At 37.8% G+C, this 19,277-nt stretch overlaps 1 protein-coding gene across 2 annotated transcripts in view; it reads right to left on the bottom strand.

The window, feature by feature from the left end:
* Positions 1–1,605: 1,605 nt before the first annotated feature.
* Positions 1,606–19,277, bottom strand: part of SGK3 (serum/glucocorticoid regulated kinase family member 3) — a 36,545-nt gene continuing 18,873 nt past the window's right edge. For both annotated transcript variants that reach the window (XM_075728266.1, XM_075728267.1), the window contains 12 exons: positions 15,814–15,901; positions 13,796–13,845; positions 12,393–12,450; positions 11,514–11,597; positions 11,285–11,416; positions 9,101–9,213; positions 8,844–8,880; positions 8,644–8,730; positions 6,415–6,510; positions 5,395–5,550; positions 3,935–4,024; positions 1,606–2,925 (listed from right to left, as the gene is read on the bottom strand). In XM_075728266.1, the coding sequence (XP_075584381.1) occupies positions 2,755–2,925; positions 3,935–4,024; positions 5,395–5,550; positions 6,415–6,510; positions 8,644–8,730; positions 8,844–8,880; positions 9,101–9,213; positions 11,285–11,416; positions 11,514–11,597; positions 12,393–12,450; positions 13,796–13,845; positions 15,814–15,901 (1,162 nt within the window). In that variant the 3' untranslated portion in view covers positions 1,606–2,754. The remainder of the gene's footprint in view (positions 2,926–3,934; positions 4,025–5,394; positions 5,551–6,414; positions 6,511–8,643; positions 8,731–8,843; positions 8,881–9,100; positions 9,214–11,284; positions 11,417–11,513; positions 11,598–12,392; positions 12,451–13,795; positions 13,846–15,813; positions 15,902–19,277) is intronic.

The following is a 19,277-nucleotide window of genomic DNA, read 5'->3' as shown; positions in this document are numbered from 1 at the left end:
AGAGCAATCCCCTTTTGCTATGGGCAGCCAAAACCCCCTGCATTAGTCACAAAAAGGCAAATGTTACCTCCCTTTATTACGTATCTGGCAAAACAGGAAGGGGGTACCCACAGGTGGTTCCAGTGTAGGTTCTTCAGCAATCTCCTATCTAGGCTTTACCACAACTACTGCTTCAGATTTCACTTTTCAGCTTAGCATGGGTGAAGGGGCCACCACACTCTGAACCGCGCCGTCTGGCTCTGAAAGCCAGCGTCACAAAATGCAGGGATGCAGAACGAGAGCACTAGGTAACAGATGTACGGGGAGGCTTTGCTGCTTGATGTTGTACACAGTCTGTTATCTTTAGAAGTCCTGATCCGACCGAGGCATTACACAATACAAACTTACAGTAGAACAAAGTGAACTTAAATATTGCAAGTGGTATGTTTAACACATTCACACTTTGCCAAAAAGGCAGAGCCTGCTGAAGTAAAAAGCTTAATAAGCAATTATTAAGCTGCTCTCCCAGAAGTACCTTCAACTACCACTGCCATTTTTTTTTTTTTTTTAAATAGAAAAGGAAAGAAACCCCAAATTTATGACAAAAAAACCCAAACAAACCCAAAAAACCAAAGTCCTCACCCAGTCAGGCAGCCAGTTATAGGCATCTTGGAAATACAAGACAAAGAAACTAAAATGGGTGCCAGCTCCCACAGTAGCAAGTATCCCCTCTCCTTCCCATCTCTCCACAGTACTGCACTGCCTTGCTGGGAGCAGCTACAGTATGTGCTTCCTTGCCATAAAAAGAAGGTAGTTACAGTAGCCCACAATCATTTCAGGAGTGTAGAGGGTAAAAATTCAGTATGAGAATGGATACCTTTTTCTTACAATCAATTTCTGCTTTCCAATCCATCAGAAAGACATATGTAAAAAAAAAAAAAAAAAACAACAAAACAAGAAAAGGATAAGGCTGTTGTTTCCAAATGATTATAACTGCAAGAACAGGATTCATGTAGTTGTCGATTGTCCTGAACAGCCGCACAGCTATTTCCAAAGAGCAGCACTATGGAAAATGCACACCAAGCCAGCAGTCCACTCCCACAAACGATACAGTTCCTACCTCCCTTCCATGCCAATGTCAATTCTTACTACTTTTACTGAGCCACTCCTTCCAACAGCGCACATAGCAACTGCTCAGCATCACTTAAGCACTAAGCAGGAGATAGTGCTATAGAAAATACTCCTTGAGATAAGCAAGGAGTCCTGTTTTAGTTTCCACTTGTCTAATGTTTCACTGTTGACACAACATTAATTTCAAAAGAATTATGATTTGATAGACTCGTTTCCCCAATATTCTCAATTTTTAACTGATCTTGATGCGCTATAGATAGCGTTTCTCTTGGCTAGTTCTTACTTTGTCAAAAATGAGATGATTTAGATATTGAAATTTATCTAACATTTAACTCTTGCTACTCATCAGTGTCTTATCAGACTTCTCTCACATCAAGGCATTTAACTGAATGTGTTTATGAACAAAAACCACAGAACATTTTTGAAGTAACAGACAAAAATAAGTTGTTATTTACAAGTAATATATATAATAAAACTACTACCGTGAAAGGCCTTTATACACTGTAACTGCAATTTTTACATTGTTTAAAAAAAATTTCCTTAAACAGAAATTGTTCAGAATTATCAGTTTGTCCATACACGTGTATGTTACAAGAAATACAACAGCTTTTCACATTTTTAAAATTATCAGCGTAATTTACATTCCCCCCCCCAATGTCAAGTGAATATTTAAAAATGGTGCCAACTGGAACGAAGACAAGTAGGTATGATACAATCAATACAATCAATTTGGAACATATTAGTGTTTCAAACTATAAATACGTGAGAAAAATCCCTAATATTTGGCATGATCCCCTCACCACCCACCCCTAAAAGGTCAAAGCAAAATGGCCTTTTAAAGTAACAGTGATTATTGCATATTGTATCTTTGGAAAAGCAGAGTTTTAACCAAAAATATTTTTAATGTAGTTGAAATATAGACATGTTTACCGCAAGGAGGAACAAGAAGTAGAACACGTGATCAGTAATGTTATCAAATCAATCCAATTAATTTGTTCCGTCCTTGCTTTGAGTAATCCCCCATACCTCAGATAATCCATTTGAACGAATGGGTGCTTCAACAAGCGCAAGAGCAACAATCCAGTTTTACACAACCAACTTTTCATTCTGTAGAAGTCCTTTAACAATCTCGGTCTTAACTTATATTAACCCCTCATTTAAGTGCTGACAGGTAAATTAACATATATTTCAAACTGATGTAACAGGGAAAACATTTACTTTTTTAAACCAGGATATACAAAAGATGATTTGCATAGTTACAATTCAAGCACAAAGTCACTGTAAATAGGTACAAAAGCATTTTATAAATTTACTGCTGTTTGTGCCAGACAAGTCTTAGATAGGTACGAATGTAAACCTGAAGGGACTGAGGAGAACAGTCAGTGTTTTTTGCTTAAAAAATACGTAGAGAATGCTTTTTAAAGGTTTTAAAAAATATTTTCTGCAGCAGGAACAAACAGTTCAAACCCCAAAGCAAGCCATCCAAAATGCCCAAATTCGTCCTATACAGCAGAGAAAGTTTGTTCATAGGTTTCAAACCTACATACCAAACGAGGCACTAGTTACACTATTTTGGAATGTGTCCATAACCCTAACATTTCAGTTCACCCCAAGACTTCCAGAACACTGTTGGCTTCTAACTTCCTAGGAAAACATATCTTCAGAAGGTGGTGCGTATGAAAATCCAACAAACGCATCATCCGCCTCTAGGACACTGGCATTAACAATGTTGTAATCTGAAGAAACGCAAACTGAGTATGGGACCATTTCTTCTGTAAACACTGCATCAAAATTCCCAATATCATCTGGTCCAACCTAGAAAACAGAAAGATCTATCAGTTGTCTTATTAATACTGTGTTTTAAACTTGTGCTTGTCCTTTAGATTTCAAAATCTACTTTATGTCATTCTTTCCTATTTAAGTACAGGAAATTTAAGGAAGCACACCACAACATCCCTGAAAAGTTATTAAAAGCCTGCCTGTCTCTTTTAGGCTGGAGTTCAGGCCAAAGCCTACACACCTTTATGATTTGATAAACCTAATATATAAGAAGAAATGTCTCCTTCTTAAATGTTAGGGAAATGCAAAAACTAATACCCCCCCCCCCCCAAAATCCCAACCCCCAAAATCAAAACCCACAAAAAAACCCCCCAAACCACACCAAATTTTCTTTCTCCCATTTTCCATCAATAATACTTTAAGTGTTAAATTCTAGCAATAGTACTGTTGTTATGATAGATCAGCTTCCCAGTAACACACCTGAGGACTAAAGCACAGTAATACTTAGTCACAGAGAGAAGAGACCAGACAGCTAAGGCTTCTTCACCAAACAGACATAAACTCAACAAAAGGTGATGCTCTTGCCTTTGTGAGATCGCACCTCATGTGATTTTAGGAAGGATTTCCTCCTCATTCCCCCACCCCCGAGTTTTTGGACAAGCAGTTGCAGGTTGACACAGTTTAAACTGAAGGGAGGATAAAGAAAAGCTGCAACTAAGGCTTAATAACTACAAAAAAAGCAGGAAATCAGTCTTTTGGAAACTCTGCAAATACAGAGGCTATCTGTATTTTCTTCTTTGGTCTTCAGACCCCACAAAAATTGACAGTATTTTGACAGGAATGAGCAGAGGAAACAGCAAAATGTCAAATCGAGTTTTAAGTAAAAAAAGACAGTATCACTGCTCAAAATGACTGCTCAGAAGGCCAGTCAGCACTGCGGGGTTCCCATTCTTCACCATTCTGAAACAAACATTCTTTGCAAATAGATGAGCCCACAAAAGCAGAAATTTGTCAGGTATGAACTGAAACAGCACCAGACACCTACCACATTAGGATTAAATGGTGGTGGAATCTTCTTCTGAAGAAGATCAGTCCAGCTGAGAGATTCAAAGAACGGGTGTTTTTGAATTTCAAGCTGCAGTAAGGAATAAAGATTTTAGATGCTTCAGAAATCCATCCTGTGCAACACAGTAAATACTCCTTCAGACTGCATGCACATAAGGAAGTCAAGTCCTTCATCAGTTTGTTTATTCACAGTTTACTTTGCAATAAAAGCTGCAGCTGGTAAAAACAGCAATTAAAATTTGTTAGCCTGCCTCTACAAACTGGTTTCCTTTTAAGATTAGCTCAGTTGGTTAGAACATGGTGCTAATAACACCAAGTTCACAGGTTCAATCCCTGCTTAGTGCAGGAGGGTTGGGCTCGATGATCTCTCAAGGTCCCTTCAAACCCAAAGCATTCTATGATTCTGTGATTCTATAATTGTGTTTTCTGCTTTTAAGACTTAAAATCAACCACCTTGAAGTCTACCACAGAGCAAGAGTGTCTTCTGTTAGTATCTCTGCTCCTGCCTTAAAGTTTTGTCAGTTTTTGTAAAGCAGATCACTGAGAAGCAGCTGCTTCAACAACTCTGCAATACGCTTACTAGTCACAAAGCAACAAAACTATGCTAAACACTACCATCCTTCATCTTGCTCCACACTGTGAGAACAACCAGCGGGGTTAGCTCAGTTGGTTAGAACATGGCGCTAATAACGGCAAGTTCACAGGTTCAATCCCTGCTCACTGCAGGGGGGTTGGGCTCGATGATCTCTCAAGGTCCCTTCCAACCCAAAGCATTCTATGATTCTATGATTGTCTAAATGCTCTGTTACAAGGTCATCAGACCACCTAACGTTAAGGCTGCAAAGCAGAAGACTATGAAGATCTCACAATTAACAGACGGAGTCCTTCTAGATCATTCCTCATCGCAGTTCTGAAGACATCTATACTTTCTTGTGTCACCTTCTTGCAAACAAAGTTTTTGTTGTTACACAGGGAAAGCATCTGTCATGATTTTAAGGCTAAAAAAGAAGAGCTGCTGTTTGCAAGGTATTAGTGCTCTTCTTCATCTGAAGACTGTTTTTCATGTAGTTAGTTAAACTGACATTACCAGAAAATAGCCTTTTCTTTTGATTATTTCCCAGTTTCACTATGAACAGTGAAACCTACCTTAGTACTGACCACTACACCAGGAATTGTTTCCTGTGTTTCCTTTGCTGGCAGGTACAGCAGCAACCAAGCTCAAAGTATTTATATCCCACAACAATCATCTCTCTCCTGTCCCCAACAACTTTCAGAGATTGACCAGACTGATGTCTTTAATGAAGAAATAAAAAGGAGGGAAAGGGAGACAGACATAACAGAGCAATCTCTATCTCCAACTATTAAACCTGCGCTGTGCACATAAATTTGGTGATGTCCCTTTAAATGAAGTACAGCTTGATAAATTAGGACAGTACATACAAAATCTTCCCTTGCTCCAAGTCTGCTTTGCCGATCCTTCTCCAAAAGTTCTTCCAGAATAGACCAGGCTGTAAGACTGATTCCTGGGCGCAAAACTAGGGGTTTATGAAGAATATTCTCGTACATTTCAGCAACATCACGGCAGTAAAAAGGAGGCTAAAAAATAAAAGTTATACATTAATTTCAAGCCACATGCAACATTTTGTTTCATGTGTATGGATCAGTAAATAATTCTATAAGAAATACAAACTGCTAGTGTTTGTATTTCTAGCACTTCTAGTGCTAGAAGAAGAAATCTACCTCTTTTATGCACTAACTTTGAGTCATCCCCACTGCCAGGTCTTTACACTCGATAGCTTCCCCACCCACCTCCTCTTAACATGTTCTCACACTCAGAAGTAGCCATAGATGCCATCCAGCTTCAAAGCTCCCATTGAACTTGCCTGAAAAGAACATGAGAGTGGAAAAACAAATCTATCTCCCTATTTAAGGTCCTATGGGAGGAGATAAAACTCAAGAAAACTAACAGAACAGATTGTTGCTGGAGTGATGACATATGACTAGAAGCAGCATAGTAAGATTTTTTGTTTTAATGCTACATCAAGTGGAAAAGCTAGGAGAAATTCTGGGAGACCCAAGTAAAAAAAAAAGTATTTTAATTTTATTTATCCCAGTATTTGGCAAAATTTCACTTATAAGTTGGGGTTTTTTTAATGGGGTATTATCACTGTTGATTCAGTTTAGTCTCACATTCCCTCAAAGTGATGACTACTTGTCTTCATCTGAGTTGATGTCCAGCAGTTCACTGGAGAGCAAAATTTTAGACATCAAGAGGCAATACAAAATCCAAAAGAGAAAAACAGGTGCTGTGTTAAGTACAAGACAAACTGTTCATCCATTTAAGTGAAGTATTTGAATATTTTGCAAAAGTTAGCATCTCTAACAACACTCCAGGGTTACTTCGCATAAAGGGGAAGGAGGGTGGGAAGCAACCTCTGCCCCCCCATATTAAGTACATACCAGCCCATAAAGCATTTCATAGAGAACTGCACCAAGGCACCACCAGTCCACTGTGTTGTCATAAGGCTGCTTTTTAATGACTTCTGGTGCAAGATACTAAAATAAAATAAAAAAAAATTAAAAAGTATATTAGACCATTAAGCTAGCAAGAGTAAAACCTAGGTTTTAGTCACATCACAGTAAACACTGTCAGGAAAAGTTGCTTCATAGCAATTGTAAGACTGCTAAGTATTTATCTTGTCCTTCAACAAACCTGGTAAATACTTGGTCACCATCTGGTCATTTACCACATAGGACAGCTGTTGTCCCAGCTGAAACAATACTTCCCACACACTACTGTTTTACCAAACTACTTTGCCACCTCTATTATGAAACTTGCTTTACATTTCAGATAGGTTGCTGCACTGTTGCAGGGGCAACATCTCTCAGGAAGCTGGCTACTAGCCATGCCTATTCTGCCATCCCCAGCCTGCATGCTCCCCATCCAGTATACAAAAATGAAAGGAGAAGATCTTAATTCTGCTTCAAATCTATCATTATTGAGAAATTGTATGACCTATATTAAGTTTCACTGTAAACCTCAACGAGGGCATGAGTTGCGAGTTGCTAAACTAGAGATTCTTGTCAAATAGATCACTTGACTGATTTGTGATAAACATCTGGTACCATTGAACACTGAATGACAATGCTAACTGGCTTCCATCTGCCTTGCAAGAAATCTGCACAGCATCTCAGAGTTTACTAACACTACAGCACAAGGACAGCCACTTCATAATACGAGACTATTCTTTTTAAGTAATATAGAATTACCATGGCTGGATCATCATCTCAGTCCTCATCTACAGCACACAAAGTTTTTAACCTCTCAAAACAAGGGGATGCTCACTTCCATCATTCTACTATCCAACTTCTGAAACTTAATTCAAAAATAGATACTAGCATTGTCAGACAAGGCACAGACTGAAACTCACAGTTAAATTACATCAGTCTTTCTCAAACTTTCTGTATGTGTGAGTGCCCTGTAACTCATTTGTCTATAGATGACCCTGCAAAAGCATGAAAAGCAGCTGAAGTATTTTGAACTCAACTACTTAAGCTTTTTCTAATCTTTCACAACCTTGTTTGAGCTTTTTAGGTGTTGGAACTCACCAAGTCATTCAACTCAGTGTTTAGAAACACTGAGAAGATCATTACACTTTTAGCAGGATCGTGAAAGATTTGAATCTAAGTCTTGCATTAGTAAGGCTAATAGACAACTGCTATGTTTAGTCTTGACATTTTTAAGAACTCATACGAAGCAACAGCATCAGCATCCTCATATGTTGCAATTCATGCAAGTCCAAGATGAGTGTGAAGACTAAGTCTCTGAACACAGGAAAAACACCCACAGATTTTCTCAAACAGATCCAGAGTTACCAGTGTTCTATACATTGTCCTTTGAACTTACCAAAATATTCAACAAATACTGTTTCAGCTCACATTTACCACTCAGCTTTATGGATTCCTACTCTGATCATAACTAGGGTAAGTTGTCACATGTTGCCGACCTGCCTTTTTTTTGTTTTTTTTTAGTTCAAATGTTTCAGCTGAATACTGCTCCTCACTCATCCTTTGCTGCCTTCAAAGGCCTTTTCTGTAATTTGAAGTACATTTATCAGATTATCAAAGCCAGTAATCCTGGCATTTCAGTGAATCCCTCATATGTGTTCAAGACTTCCAGATTCTGATTTTAGTAAAGAGAGACAACAGAGTTGAAGAAACTCAGTCAGCAAGTTCAGTTTCACACATACGCAAAATTTGCTCGAGACTCACAGATACTAAGTCCTTATAAACTTACTAAAAATCAGTGGCAGAATATGGTAAGTAGATTCATATTGGCAAATCTGTTGCAGCTGTTACATAAGCTAGCTGTCCTGTGTCTAGCCAGCAGTTACGAGATATGGGAGGAACAGAATGTTTGAAAAGGACTGGAAAAAAGGAGGAAGGAAGAGATGTGTTATGGGGATGTGGGTAGTAAGTAGGAGACACTGTGTATTAGTAAAAAAGACAAAGGACAGATCTGCAGGAAGCTTGGTTTTGGTTTGGTTTCATGGAAGAGTGTGTTGAAAGAATACAAATCTCCAACAGTACAAAATGGAATATTTGATCTTCCAGTTACATAAATATTAATAATAGTCAACAGTCATTAATTAGTTACTGGTCAAAAACCTGTGAAAGTTGTAAACATACTTCTGGTGTCCCACAAAAAGTTGCAGTGGTATCAGAACTTGCAATCCCCTCTTTACAAAGTCCAAAGTCTGTCAACACAACATGACCCTGTTTAAGAAAGAGTGGTATTTTAAAAATGGAACATTGTCAACATGTGGATATACATAACTGTCAATTTTGTGAGAGAACACAGAAAACAAAAAATAATGTTGCATACTTACTAGTGAATCTAGGAGAATGTTTTCTGGTTTTAAATCCCTATTAAAAAAAAAACCAAAATGTATTAATTCAAAACAGCAATCCCTAACATAAGAGCTTCAGAGGCAAGGACTCAAGGATTCTTCAGCTGAAAGCTTCAAGTTTTGGTGAAATTGTTATGTTTGAGTTTCCCATAAGATGATTTCATGTAGTAGTTTTTAATCAGTAATTTGTCCTATTTTGAACTTGTGCGAGACAAGGATGCATTTCAGAAACTTACCTGTACACTATATTTATGGAGTGTAAGTAGCCCAGTGCACTGGCTATTTCAGCAGCATAAAATCTGGCTCTGTGCTCAGGAAAGGAACGTTCTCTTTGTAAGTGAAAGAACAGCTGTAAATATGCAAATAGTAAATAGGAACATTACACACAAAAAAACAGGTTAACAACATGTAATTTTAACAGTAAAAAGTAATTTTATTTAGCTGTCCACTTTTTTTTTTAAAAAAACGTAAAATGAAATACAATTGGTTTTGCTGCATGACTTCGTCATTCCTTCGCTCACTTCTTTTCCTCTCTTTTGTAGCTCAGAAATGGATAGGTAACTCAAACACATAAAAACTTTCCCCTACAACCAAGACTAGTCAAAAGCAACTAGAGTAAACCACTAAGCTGTGAATAGAGTTTGGCAAGATTACATGATGCAAGACAGCCTCCTAACACAGTGTAAACTGGTGTCAAATACATAATCATCCATTATGTATATATAACCTGTATAGGCTTGCATTTGAAGTTTTGTATAGAAGTATTTATATACTTGTATTCTGAAATCACCTAGATGTAGATCACTTTGGGAGATGTATATTCCAAGCTGATCCACAAAATCTCTCAACTAGAGAGCTGTCTGGCTTCAAATAATTTAAACAGATATGGAAGTCTAGCTGAAGATTAAATCACAAATATACAGATGAAACTATACTACGCATTCAACTTCTGAAACTTTTAAGAGAACAGGAATTTTCTGTTTTCTGCCTACAAAGTTTGGGAAAAAATATAAAAAGCCACCAAAGCTTTTCAAGCACTTCATTCAAATTTGAAAGCCGTTTTGAACTGTGTGTTAGTTTGCCTGGAAGAATGCCAAACAAAGTTGTGGCCAGGAATTCAGAGTAGAGCAAACCAGGAGTTTGCTAATACTGTCTAAATAAGATGACAGTACATTAGACAAGAGAAAGGTCCATCTCATCCTAATTCTGACACTTAGAAGGGATCAAAACACCAGCTCTAGAAGCATCATAAATACTGACGGTAGGCCATATGAACTAATGTATACCCCAGTTCATATCTCATCCTGGTTTATTCAGCATTCTTTATACTTGTCTGTGTATATCCAGGTGCAGCAACATAATAGGAAGCTTTGAGATATGCCAAAACAAACTATGTAAATTCTACCCCTTCTCCTGTGCTCTTTCAGCTACCAGAGTTTTATCATCTACAACAGTATCCTGTCTCATCCTTCTTTCCTGTTCTGCTTTAAGCACCTGTAAGACCTTCTAATGTGTACATTTTACACCAATAAATTACCAAATTGAAAACACAGCAAGTGACAAGACATACAGCTCTTCTTTAGAGCATATATGTTGAAGAGTTCCTTTCATACAATAATTTTTCACTACATTGTTTTCTTCAATCACAACTAATTTCCTAGATAGGTCCAGGTGTTATTAGTCTACAAGACCCTTGATTTTCCACAGAACCTTTTGGAGGAACAGAAGCAACATTTTATGCCCTTCTCATGTGTACTGGCTGTTCAGCCAGTTTATACATGAGTTTCCTGAGCACTCCTGGAAGTACTGGGTACTTTGAAAAGCAACAGGTCCCTAGCTGAAGACAAACTCCTCCAGAAGTGTATTTAAGCATACACAGACTTTCTCCATTTCTTTCACAAGTTTTCCCCCATGTTACTTAGTGGCTCCTCAGATTCAACAGCATCACTTCAAGGCAAAGAATCCTGAGGATAAGGCTATTTGGCAAGAAGCAATTAGACCATGCAAAGCTACAGAATAATCCCAAGGTTCCCAATAATATCAGTGTAGTAAATTCAGTTGCCAGTTTCCTTTCTCCTGCTTTCGAAATACTAGCATCTCAGCTAATGTAGATGCAAGAGGAAAAGACAGTTTTACATGGTGAAAAATGTCAACATAAGATTAATTAATAATAAAAGTACATTTATGTAACTGCAAAATACAGTATTTGTATCTGACAACCATGAATAAATTTAGGATTAAAGTTGTCGATAAGAAGAGGAACAGGGTCTGTATAGCTATAGAAGTCTGTAGTAACAGCAGGTAATAACAAGATTTTCAGAATTGTGAGAATACTGATCATGGCCCACTGTAAAGGATCATTTCATTCCTCCCACCTAGAATTAGCAAAATAGACTCAAATCCAAACAACCACCACATACCTCTCCTCCATTAACAAAATCCAGGACAAAGTAAAGCTTTTCTGTTGTTTGGAATGAGTAATGTAATCCCACCAAAAATGGATGCTTCACATTTTTCAAAAGCACATTACGTTCAGCCATAATATGTTTTTGCTGTAAGGAAGTAAAAGATCAATAAGTAAACAGGAATGATTTTGTAATTAAAGGAAAAAGGAAGGGAGGTGGGTGGAGAAAGAGTATTTCTTTTTACCTCTTTCCTATTAAGAACAATTTTTTTCTGCAGCACTTTGACAGCATAGTATTTCCCATCCAGTTTTCGTTTTGCAAGAAGAACCTGTGAAATTCAAATCAAATTATGAAATGTGATTGTTGCAGTTCACATTCTGTTAGTAATATTTTAATAATTTCAGCATAACTGGAAAGTATGCGTGCTATTTTTTTGCAATAAAATTTCTTTGCTTTTAGTATAGTCAATCAGTAATATAATCACCAACAGAGTGAGCTACAGTTCAGCAAAATCTGTCATGCTAGTGATAACATGAAAGACTGAATTATAACATTTATTTTCCAGGACCTGCTGAATCTCTATCAAGTTCAATTTCAGCTGTTTTTTTAAGTTTTAAAGATAATTTAATGGAAAACAACAACTTGAAAAATAACCCAAAACCAAAGATTTCAAGAGGGATTCTCTGCTGCATCTTTGTAGAATATCACGTCACTTTTCAATGGGCTGTTGCTCACACTGTTCCATAGCGTTACGGGTTTGATAAAACAGTCCATGCCAACAAAGGGAAATGCACGATTCGTACTCCAGCTGCTGCACAAGCAACAGGGGTACCTCCCTTCCTCTCTGGGGGAAACAGAGGATCCCCATTGCCCTTAATGAGAAAGGGAAATGCTCCCTTTTGTTACTCCCAACAAGTGACAGAGGCAGCCAACTGCCACACCAGGGGAAAAATGGCAGGGCTATAAAGAAGCAGCAACAGGGATCCAATACGACAGTTTATACACCACCCTAGACTGACACCACTTCCAAAACCTCTGGCCAAGTCTAGCCAAGAGTCAGTACACACAAGACACCAGCCAGCATCCTTGCACCAGGGTAAGATGCAGTAATAAGAAAGCTCACCTTGCCAAAGCTGCCTTTCCCAATAACTTTCAGGAAATCAAAGTCTGTTGGTTTAGCACTGAAAGATATTTAGGAAGGAGACAGGTCATCTGGATAGAAATTACAAGCTTTACAGCTGTACAACAGGCTACTGTAGCACTTGAGTTGTAATGTGAGAAGAACAGTCTGTTAGCAACCTCCTCTATTCTTCATTCTACCCAACACCCAGACTTCTGCAGACCTTCTCTTGGAGACAATGACGCTTCTTCATTTTGCAATTCTGTTTTCCCATTTAGTTTTCCTCCAGGGAAAGTACTCAAGTTGCAACCTTTGAGTTTATTTTATTTTGTAAGTTTAAGATGTAAAGGAGGAGCAAGACTGTTCTTTTATTCTCCACAGTCTAGTTTCTTGTAATTTTTAAGTCTCCATTTCCCCATGACTTCCTGGAGCTTATGTCTCATTTCCAGAGGGCCAAATGGATTCTTAAGCTTACACAAAGGAAGGAAGGAAGGACCAAGTTTGTTATCTATTCTCTCTTTGCATATCCCATCCTTCCCTCCGTCCATTCCCCTCTCATTTTAAATTACAGCAAGAGGAGTCAGGCCCTAAGACCTTCCTCTTCTGTGTGTGTATGTATGAACTCACTCTCAGTTTTTCCACTTCCCACATCACCACTCCTTTTCAGTTATTTCCCAGGATTCCCTCACTTTTTCCTAAATACAATGTGGAGATATTTTTGTCAGCAAAACAATTATCCATGTTTTCAAATTCCGAAACAACAGTTACATCACCATGCACCTCTCCATTTATTGCCCCTGAAGGGAAGTACTCTTAAATTTCATTTCTTACTGCAATCTACTAAGCATTTCCTCCTGTTGGCCCAGAACAAATCTGAGGAAAGCAAAACCAAAATAGCAGTCACCTCCTAGATGAGAAATGCACAGATTCACAGAGAACTGATAACAGAAACTCTACAGAAGACACCAGAGAAGCAAGTTATGACTGCAGTAACTAGGTTTGTAGTATCAACAAGGCAAGCTGCTCCTTTGCCATGCATTAAAACAAGCTTGTTTTCAGAAACTCTTCATATTCTTAACAGTTGTGCGACCACTCCCAAAACAGAGAGGTCATCTTTGCTATAGCATCCTTAAGTAAAAGGATAGCAGACTAACAAAATCGGAAGGCGAAAAGAAAAAAACGTTTGAAAAGTGGTTGTTTATGTAGCACAGGATTCAATGTTTTGCTTCCTCCTGAGCAGTGCAAATCAACAAATAAAAGCATATATCCAAAGAACTTTTCATACTATTAACAATTACACTCAGTCTAATTTTTCAGGTTTTAAAATTAATTTAATAAAATGTCATTAAAATAAAAAAATTACATTAAATTGAATTACATTTTAATTCAATTTAATTGAAACCTACTGAGGATTTCCAGATGGTCCCAAGTTGATATTCTGTGAGGTAGAGTTTAACTGTTGGGAGAGACAAAGAGCTTTATTTTTCTTTTCTTTTTTTTCTTAATTCTCTCTTCTACTTCAACCAATATTAATTTCAAAATACTCTACTAATTTGCTCAATCCATACCTTCACACTTGTTACATTAGATTTTTAAAGAGATCTAACATCCAGATTGGAAACTTCTTAAGTCGAAATATCTGGCCATCATCACCTTGTCACAAATTATTTCTACACACATCATCCTCAAGGATGGAGGTAATAAAATAATTGTGTCCAGACACAGAGGACAGATTAGCAACAAAGATTTAAGAGCGTTTCAACAAAAAACCTGCTCCTTATCCTTAACCCTTTTCTGTACTTGCTCTAGGAATGTATTTTCTACCTTTTATTCTAAATTTTCCAACATCTTGACAATAAAATAATTTTCAACCCATACTGTTTATGCAACAGTAATTAATGAAGGACATGGTGCTTTTAAAAAAAACAAAAGTGAACATTCTCCCCACCCCAAGGAAAACATTACCAACCTTTTCTATCCTGACATTAAAGGTTAACTAACTCAATTCCAGGAATGGCATGAATCTTACCCGTACACACCCAGACAGAATTTGTAAACTACAGGGAGAGGAGGAAACCACTGTCATTTAGGTAATATTCTCCCATTTTGTTTTTCATTAAAAAAAGCAGTATTTGTACTCTCATTGTGGTTTTGGACTTTATCAGAGAAGGATAAACTGCATATAAGTACAAGTTACCTGGGGACAGGCTAGCAGGCATCACAAAACCAGCACTCCTACAGAAGCAGAGAATGCCCTGACAGCAGCACTGGATGCTACTATTCACTAATAAGAGCCAATCACACAATGGTACCGGACAGTTTTAAAAAAGCTACTAGAGTAAGTCAAGATTTTTCTTTTCTTGAGGGCTTGTTTTTGTTCCTTATTCTTCAGCTTCATCACTTACAGTAACTATGACAAGGTGGATTTTCTATCAAAAAGTATGGTCCAGGCTACTATGCATTAGCCCTCTTCCTATTTTGGAATTTGTTGTGGCATGACACATCATTAATTTTCCACAGAAGGTTTAGATCATTCCACATTACTTAAAACACCTTTCAAAGGAGGAAGAAACTGGTATTTTAAATTAGAATTTTGCTGCATGCTTACAGTGCTGTCAAGCACTTTTAAAAAAAAAAAAAAAAAGGCAAAGACTGGCATCTTTGGATGTGAAACTTTCAGAAATACTAAATCTGCTGTGGATTACACACAAACCAAAATGACAACTCTTACATCTTTAACAGGGGCTGAATAAGAAGAGAAGTACTAAGATCACATCTGTATGCCAAGAAGTAAGCCACAGAGAAAACAAGCTTAAATATGGCACTTCTGCCTTCCTAGAAATACTCCTTTTTTCAAACAGCAGTGTTTCCGGAGGCTGTAAATTTATTTTCAGAGAATCCATCTAGCTATGTAGTGGCTTTTGTGACAAAGAGGCTTTAGACCTCACACAGTGTTATATGTGAAATGAAATCTAATCCATCCTTGCTCCTAAGTGACTTTTAGAAGGACTGCATTTTTCCCGGGAGGATTGTATTTCTCCCCCTATTTAAAAAAAACAACACACAAGCAAACTAAAAGACAATTAAACATTCAATCTCCCCTGCTCCTTGCCAGATGTTCTTAGCAGGAATCTTTTAAGAGATTGCAAAAACTGTGACAGCTGAGCTATGACAAAAGCTGTGTTTCTTTAACCCATATAGCAAGTGGGGAAGAAGCAAAACCAAGCTAGCAATCACTTTTACCCCTCTCTGTGCTCACATCCGACAGAAGAATATCTTACAGCCGACAGTGAAACAGATTTGTTTAAAAGAGCACGGATGGGATTTATTGTGAAACCAACCAGTAATTTTCAGTAAATAATATATCTAAGACTGCCCTCAAGTAGCTAAACTTTAGCAGACTATTCTACTTCTGTTTTATTACCTTCCGACTGCTCCTTTCATCTTCATCTTCAGATGGATCAGACTGGTGTTTTGGGTTATCCATCTGAAGAAATGCTCTGACATCTGGGCTAGAAATACGGTTAACTTCATTAGCACACCAGTAATATGCATGATTTTCAGCCATAACCATAGGAAGCACAGGATTAAACAGCACTGTACAGAGGAGTTACTCATAACAAAGCTTTATATTTAAGTTCTGGTAATTAAGGACTGTGTACAAGAAATGTTTTTATAGCAACATAATTCAACTGCTGAGTGTGTTATATACAGTACCTAAAATTTTCCACTTGCAAAAAAATGACATATTAAAGTATATGTATGTGAAGACTTCATAATGAAGTGGTCTGCAGAACTGCATTCAAAGGTAACTACTAGAAGAAAGAACACTATCCATAGCATGAGTTGTAACCGGCTAGCAACCACCAGGAAGCCAACTTTCTTTCAAAAACTGAAGACTTTAAAACCCTTTTTAGTTTTCCAAATTAATGAAATAGTCCAACACAATACAGAGTGAAATACATAGTCTGCATCCCAAAGAGAGATGCATGTCCCAAGAGGAACATGGTAGTAACGTTCCTGTCCCCATTCGCTTTAAAGCAGAAGATGGTGATTCAGAGTGCATTCTAGCTGAGCACTGACAACATAAGAAATCCTTCTAGTCAGCTGCAGAACACAAACGCTATCCTTCAGGAACCGGCAAGAGAGACTACAACCTTCCCATACTACCTAAGAAGACACATTTTAACTTCAGCATTGGTTTCTAGCTTCTGTCTTGGTGGGGGCTGGGGGAGGAGGACTGGGAGAAAGGAGGGAAAGAGAATTCCAAGAACCCGCTCCCAGGAAGCAAGGCTTACCCAACGGTAAGTTCAAAAGAATGTAACGTCTTTCTTAACCACAGCACAATGAGGGAGTAAAGAATAACATAATACAAGTGAGGCAAAATGAAATCCCAAACAAATGGGCATCTCGTATAGCCTTTATATCACTTGAAGAGATGACTTGAATCTTTCAAGTTACTTCAGTTCACTAAAAGGCAACCTGCTTATCAAGGATGAAACCTTGCCTAAATTTCAGAGATAAAGTTCTTTGAGAAGGTCTCAGGGCAGCCACTGATGGGAAACTCTGCATGAGCCATTCAGTACAGAAAAGCACTAACTTACTATGGAGCTGCTTTTATCTTATCCCAAGTATATAAAAAATAGGGTAGTTTTATCTAGGAAGCAGATGTACTTGCTTTGCTATTTTCAATCCATTTCACCCTCCACACTTCTGTAAAGTGAGGATCAGAAGAGATGAGCTGTTTCTAACATTCCTCCAGCTCCTGTACTTCATATTAGCATTACTGAACTTAATTCATGTCCTATGCTATCTGATGCTCCCAGCTTCCATTGCTTACATTCTGTATTCCTAAACCCTATTTGAAATCAGTTTCAGTTACCTTCAGCCTTTCAGGTCTAAAAATACAGCAACAAGACTGGTCACACAGTTTCCTACCATCATTTTGGTTTACTTCTTCCCATCTTATATGAACTCCAAGTTCTGATCTGTTTCAGGGTCTGTCTTGTATCCTGAGTCCCAGGATGACAAACATCACTGTGGTTTGAATATTGTAGTAATATTGGCTCATGATGCAGCAATTTAAGTTTCGAAATCTTTGGATATCATAACATCAAGAATAAAAAGTTATGGTTAATGCTTTTCACTAGACAGAACAACAAAACCAGACCTTCACTGCCTTTCAGCATTAATTACTCTGGACAACTGGCTGATTAAATAGAGCATGTTGTAATACATCTCAAATAGTTACTATAGTAACTTTGTCCATGACTGAATTCACAGCAGGAAAAAAATTTTAAAAAATATCCCTTCACAGTAAAAGGCTGCTGTACAGTTGCAGGGTATTCAACAATCTCCACAATACGTGGCAGCCAGAAGCGTAACTGATCAACGTTACATTGTTCACATCTGTAATTTTAAAAGCACTGCAAAGAAGCAGTGATTAAAAAGAAGTTTAACGTACCAAATTCTTAGCCAAGACTGCAGCATGTTATGCAAAATGCTATATAGGTTGGTAGGACTTCTATGCTATATTAGCTCACATGTATTAACTCAATGTATTTTAAAATACGCTGAAACTATTCCTAAAATAACCTCACACATCAAGCTAAAAGGATAAAGAAAACAGTTTTAAAAGGGATGCTTGATATACATTGTACATGTACTACCAGCAAAAGCTGGTTTTGTCTGGATTTTTATGATTGACTGGGTAAATTTAGTTTATGGATTATCTCCGAAATCCACAAAGTGGTGTCAAGCTCTGCCTAAATACTGTTCCTTCCAGGATACTTGTTCTGCATTAGCCTTCCTGCAGAAACATATGAAGCCACACAAAAAGAGCACAACTAATGCAGTGCAAGGTTTGCTTTCCCCAACGTGGACTGCAAGATCTTATAATCCAGGGGTTTCATATTCATTTTCATATTCAGACTTCAAAACCAGAAAAATCTAGTCACTCTGATTTTCTTCTAGGAAACATATGCAGGACCCCGCTTCTCACTTAAAGAACTGATGACTCATTTTCCCACAGAGGTTGCAGGGTACTGTCATCCTCGAGTTCTTCAAGTGTTATGCAAATGTTCTCATTTTCATTAAGGAGCTACTTTGGACTATTTAAAAATAACTACGTTACATCTTTAACGCTTTCTCTATTACACATTTGGATTCAAACAGATTTCCTTTGGACGTGTTCTGATAGACAACTAAAGGCATTACTTTTTCAGTGAAGACCTACATTTGAGGGGGCGAGCAGCCCAATTTGAATAGTTGCTCAGTGACTTAGGGGGCCTCACAGTGCTCACAAGTAACAAACTCCCAGCTCCTACTCAGTCAGCAAGGGGGACTCATTATCAGATCAATATCCCTTCTGACTTTTTTTGCAACATCTGCATTCTATCCATGAGAGCAAGTTCTCTATCAAATGCAGTTAGCCAAGCGTATGCAGCTTGAAGCTAGCCCACTTAATTCCCAATTCAGTCTAAGCCAATGATCCATCTCGCCCCATATTCCATCTGACAGCTGATTGCAGGAAAATCCTTATCAACTATTCCAGGGTCTCTCTAATCACTCTAATGCACTTCAGTTTTTTGTTGTGTTTATTATTGAACAGAAAGGTTTGGCTTTGATACAATATTCAACAGACACGTCAGACCCAAGAACAAAGTCCCCCAGGGGGGAGGGGAATAAGAAAAGAAAGAACACAGTGCTGTATGTTTCAGAGAATAATGTAAATATTACCATCCTGAACACACTGAATCTCAAGTTTGTGCTTTTCAACTCAGATGTTCAGGTGCCTTCCCTTCCAGGAATGAGGACATCATCATGAACTATCCTTAAGCTTTTAGTGAAACAGTTTTCCTAGGCAGGACTTAAAAATACGACATCCTG

The sequence above is a fragment of the Pelecanus crispus genome, chromosome 2, assembly GCF_030463565.1.
Source record: "Pelecanus crispus isolate bPelCri1 chromosome 2, bPelCri1.pri, whole genome shotgun sequence".
NCBI classification, from domain to species: Eukaryota; Metazoa; Chordata; class Aves; order Pelecaniformes; family Pelecanidae; genus Pelecanus; species Pelecanus crispus.
Note: the sequence above shows the minus strand (reverse complement) of the source record. Positions and strands in the feature narration are given on the sequence as shown.